A 5,706-nucleotide genomic window follows, 5' to 3' on the forward strand; every position below is an offset into this window, starting at 1 on the left:
TATATATATATATATATATATATATATATATATATATATATATATATATATATATATATATATATATATATAGATAGATAGATAGATAGATAGATAGATATATCTCTATCTAGAGAGAGAGAGAGAGAGAGGAGAGAGAGATAGAGATATATATCTGTCTATAGATAGATATCTCTCTCTCTCTCTCTCTCTCTCTCTCTGTATCTATCTCTCGATATATCTCTCTCTCTCTCAATCTATCGATATATATATCTCTCTCTCTCTCACTCTCTATCGATATCTCTCTCTCTCTTTCTATATATATATATATATATATATATATATATATATATATATATATATATATATATATATATATATATATATATAGAAAGAGAGAGAGAGATATCGATAGAGAGAGAGAGAGAGAGATATCGATAGATAGAGAGAGAGATATATCTATAGATATATCTCTATCTACCGTGTATATAGATAGATAGATAGATAGATAGATAGATAGATAGATAGAGATAGAGAGAGAGAGAGATATATTGATAGATAGAGAGAGAGAGATATATCGATAGAGAGAGAGAGAGAGAGAGAGAGATCGATAGAGAGAGAGAGAGAGAGAGAGAGAGAGAGAGAGAGATATATCTATAGATATCTCTATCTACCGTGTATATAGATAGATAGATAGATATTATATATATTTATATATATATATATATATATTATATATATATATAGATGAGAGAGAGAGAGAGAGAGAGAGAGAGAGAGAGAGAGAGCTATAGATATATATATGTATAAAAACGCAATAATTAACACAAAGGCTATATATATATATATATATATATATATATATATATATATATATATATATAGAAAAACGTTGGGATTGCTGCACAGGAAATGTTTCATTTAAAATTAAAAACAAGAAATGACATAGTATTCAAAGTGAAAATTTTAAAACCAGAAGTGACTTTAAATACTATGTAACTTCTTGTTTTTAATTTTAAATTAAATATTTCCCGTTCATCAATCCCAATGTATGTGTATATATAGAAAAACATATTTAATTTAAAATGAGTTTGTTGATTCATTTCTTGTTTTTAATTTTTCAATAAATATTTTTTCTATATCTACACACATGCATTGGGATTGCTGAACAGGAAATATTTCATTAAAAATTAAAAATGAAGAAATTACATAGTATTCAAAGTCATTTCTTGTTTTTAATTTTTCAATAAATATTTTTTTCTATATACACACACATGCATTGGAATTGCTGAACAGGAATTATTTAAGTTAAAATTAAAAACAAGAAATTACAGAGGGCTAGATTCAGATAGCGCGCCGTAACTTTGTGCGGGCGTAGCGTATCTCAGATACGCTACGCCGCCGTAACTTAGTGAGGCAGGTTCTGTATTCACCAAGAACCTGCGCCCTAAGTTACGGCAGTGTAGCGTAAATCTGCCGGCGTAAGCGCGCCTAATTCAAATTGTGAAGAGGTGGGCGTGTTTTATGTAAATAAAACATGAGCCCACGTAAATGACGTTTTTGACTAACGGCGCATGCGCCGTCCGTGAACGTAACCCAGTGCGCATGCTCCAAATTAACCCGCAAAAAGCCAATGCTTTCGACGTGAACGTAAATTACGCACAGCCCTATTCGCGAACGACTCACGCAAACGACGTAATCGACGGAAAATTTGACGCTGGCCCGACGTCCATACTTAACATAGGTTACGCCTCATATAGCAGGGGTAACTTTACGCCGGAAAAAGCCTAACGTAGACGACGTAAAAAAATGCGCCAGGTCGGACGTACGTTTCTGAATTGGCGTATCTACCTAATTTGCATATTCCTTGCGTAAATTGAAGGAAGCGCCACTTAGCGGCCAGCGTAAATATGCAACTAAGATACGACGGCGTAAGAGACTTACGCCAGTCGGATCTTAGCCAAATTCCGGCGTATCTTGTTTTCTGAATACAGAAAAAAGATACGCAGGAGCATCCTAGAAGTTACGCGGCGTATCAATAGATACGCCAGCGTAACTTCTTTCTGAATCTACCCCATAGTATTTAAAGTAATTTCTTGTTTTAAATTTTTCACTTTGAATACTATGTAATTTCTTGTTATTAATTTCAAATTAAATATTTCCTGTTCAGCAATCCCAATGTATGTGTAAATATAGAAAAAATATATATTTATTGAAAAATTAAAAACAAGAAATTGCTTTGAATACTATGCAATTTCTTGTTTTTCATGTTTTAATAAATATTTTTTTCCATAGATACACATACAATGGGATTGCGTTGGGATTGCCGCACAAGAAATATTTAATAAAAAATTTAAAACAATTTGAAAACTATGTACTTGTTTTAAATTTTTTATCAAATATTTATTGTGCGGCAATCCCAACGCAATCCCATTGTATGTGTATCTATGGAAAAAAATATTTATTGAAAAATGAAAAACAAGAAATTGCATAGTATTCAAAGTCATTTCTGGTTTTTAATTTTGCAATAAATATTTTTTTCTATATACACACAAATACATCGTGAACTATTAATAGAAACTGAAAATATACCTATATATGTAACTACTACATGAACTATAAATAGAAACTTATTCTAAACGACTGCCTCTATTTTACATAATCCCCCTCCTTTAATTACATAATGAAATAATAAGAAATGATTGCTATTACTACTACTATTTTTATTATATTATTATTATAATAATATATATTGTAATATTATAATTATATATATAATAATATATTGTATAATATATTATGTATAAAATATACATTATATATTATATAGAGCAGCACTTTACAAAATAAAGGAAGACAGAACAGTTACAATATATAGAGGATTAGGAGGGTCTTGTTCATGTGAGCTTACAATCTAAAAGTGAGGGGCAGGGGAACGAGGAGCGCTTTGGGGGCTTCGATCTCAGGTAAGTGCCACATAATGAGCTAGTATGCTGTGCATACTAGCTCATTATGCCTTTTTCTTGCAGGGATTTTTTTTATTTATTTTTTTACAGGAATTTTTTGGGGGGGTTTACTTCCTCTTTAAGACCCCATACACACTATTAGATTTTCTGCAGATTTTTGTCTTCAGATTTACCAAAACCATATAATATGAGGTCAAACCTTAAAATGTACAATTTGGGCCAGATCCACGAAGAAGTTACGACGGCGTATCTATTGATACGCCGCGTAACTTCTAGGTTGCTCCGGCGTATCTTTGTTTTGTATCCACAAAACAAGATACGCCTGAAGCTGGGCTACATCCGACTGACGTACGTCTTAGTACGCCGTCGGATCTAAGGTGCATATTTCCGCTGGCCGCTAGGTGGCGCTTCCGTCGATTTCCGCGTCGAGTATGCAAATTAGCTGGATACGCCAATCCACAAACGTACGTCCGGCCGGCGCATTTTTTTTATGTAGTTTCCGTAAGGCTTTTTTCGGCGTAACGTTACCCCTGCTCTATGAGGCGTACTCAATGTTAAGTATGGACGTCGGGCCAGCATCTAATTTTTACGTCGTTTGCGTAAAACGTTAGCGAATAGGGCTTTGCGTAGAATTACATTCACGTCGAATTGCGGGTTAATTTCGAGCATGCGCACTGGGATACCCCCACGGACGGCGTATGCGCCGTTAAAAAAAAAACGTTGATTACGTGGGGTCAATAGGAATTACCATAAAACACGCCCCCATCTCATCCATTTGAATTGCGCGCCCTTACGCCGACACAGTTACACTACGCCGCCGTAACTTACGGCGCAAATTCTTTGAGGATACGGAAAATACGATGTAAGTTACGGAGGCGTAGTGTATCTGAGATACGCTACGCCGGACGTATAGATGCACCAAGGTACGTGGATCTGGCCCTTTGTATTCAATCAGGCAGGCCCTTGTACTACATGGTTTTAGTAAATCTGCAGAAAATCTGCAGAAAATCGAATACTGTGTATGGGGGTCTTAAGGTATGACCTCGTATTATATGTGCTTGGTAAATCTGTAGAAGATCTAATAGTGTGTATGGGGGGTCTTATGGTATGACCTCGTATTATATGTGTTTGGTAAATCTGCAGAAGATCTAATAGTGTGTATGGGGGCTTTACTTTGAATTTCTACATAACCATAATAATACCTGGTGCTTTAAGCAGCGTTCCAATCTTCAGAATAAAAGGCGATTATTACCTCCGGAGCAATAGATCATAAAAAAAAAAAATGATAATCAGAGCACAGGACTGGCTGGGTTATCTCCCACCGACTCCCAGTCACATTTAACCCTTTCAGTGCTACAAGAGCAACCCCCTATGTGACAGCTCCCATCCCCCACAGCATCCTGTGTTTACCTGCTCACCACCAGCTGTCTGTGAATGTGTTTGGTGGAAATATACATCATATATATATATACGTTTTTTTCCTCTCCGCCTGTCTCTAATGACTTCATAGCCACAGCCTGCATCATCGCAGAGTCCATATTCCCATCATTTGATCTTTGTGTCTGCACCTCTGTTATATTATTATAAATCGGCGTTGTATAACAAATAAAAATCACAGATGACTGGCTGTCTACGGATGAGGATTTTACGACACCTATTTTTTGCGTTGCTAAGCTATGATGTACGTACGCCCAGGGACGGGAGGGTGTAGGATGCCCAGGGACGGGAGGGTTTGGGATGCCCAGGGACGGGAGGGTGTAGGATGCCCAGGGATGGGAGGGTGTACGATGCCCAGGGACAGGAGGGTGTATGATGCCCAGGGACGGGAGGGTGTAGGATGCCCAGGGACGGGAGGGTGTATGATGCCCAGGGACGGGAGGGTGTAGGGTGCCCAGGGACGGGAGGACGAAGGATGCCCAGGGACGGGAGGGTGAAGGATGCCCAGGGACGGGAGGGTGTAGGATGCCCAGAGACGGGAGGGTGAAGGATGCCCAGGGACGGGAGGGTGTAGGATGCCCAGGGACGGGAGGGTGAAGGATGCCCAGGGACGGGAGGGTGAAGGATGCCCAGGGACGGGAGGGTGTAGGATGCCCAGGGACGGGAGGGTGTATGATGCCCAGGGACGGGAGGGTGTAGGATGCCCAGGGACGGGAGGGTGTAGGATGCCCAGGGACAGGAAGGTGTAGGATGCCCAGAGACGGGAGGGTGTATAATGAGGAATGGATCTCACCTGCAGGCTGTGCCCCTCTAACACATCCATCTGGATCTCCTGTGTAGAGCTGGACGGGGTCCTGGCCATCCTGTTCTGCTGGACCATTGGTGAGATCACCCCCCACTTCCACACACAGATTGCCTCTAGTCTCCAGCACTCATCTCTCTCCAGCACTTCCACAACTCGATGTGTGAGAGGCAAAGCTGAGAAGAGGGGAGGGGAGGAAAAAAAAAGGGAGATAGGGTGGATGATAGAAGGAGGAGAGCACAGGCAGACACAGGGAGGGGACACAATGTTATGGAGGAACGAGCGGCTGAGAAATGACACAGGAAAACACTGGACAATGAAGAGAAGACAGGAAGAGAGACATTTCTACTACAGGATGTGAGGAGCCAGGATCCAGGGCCACAGGAATACATAGGCCAATCACACCTGAGCGTTCTGGAGATCCACGCGATTTTATAGGCAGCTTTCATTTTTCTGTTATTTCTATGGAAATTTCAATCAAAATGATAAAAAAACAAAAATAATATCCATTGTTTTATAGGC

General features: G+C 39.2%; 1 protein-coding gene across 3 annotated transcripts in view; it reads right to left on the reverse strand.

Annotated features, from left to right (window-relative positions):
* Positions 1-5,456, reverse strand: part of CACNB1 (calcium voltage-gated channel auxiliary subunit beta 1) — a 136,569-nt gene extending 131,113 nt beyond the window's left edge. Inside the window, exon 1 of one of the 3 annotated variants that reach the window (XM_040330648.1) lies at positions 5,176-5,456. In XM_040330648.1, the coding sequence (XP_040186582.1) occupies positions 5,176-5,262 (87 nt within the window). In that variant the 5' untranslated portion in view covers positions 5,263-5,456. The remainder of the gene's footprint in view (positions 1-5,175) is intronic. The other 2 variants (XM_040330647.1, XM_040330650.1) reach the window with 2 other exon arrangements.
* Between the last annotated feature and the right edge of the window lie 250 nt (positions 5,457-5,706).

The sequence above is a fragment of the Rana temporaria genome, chromosome 12 (genome assembly GCF_905171775.1).
Source record: "Rana temporaria chromosome 12, aRanTem1.1, whole genome shotgun sequence".
Lineage (NCBI taxonomy): Eukaryota > Metazoa > Chordata > Amphibia > Anura > Ranidae > Rana > Rana temporaria.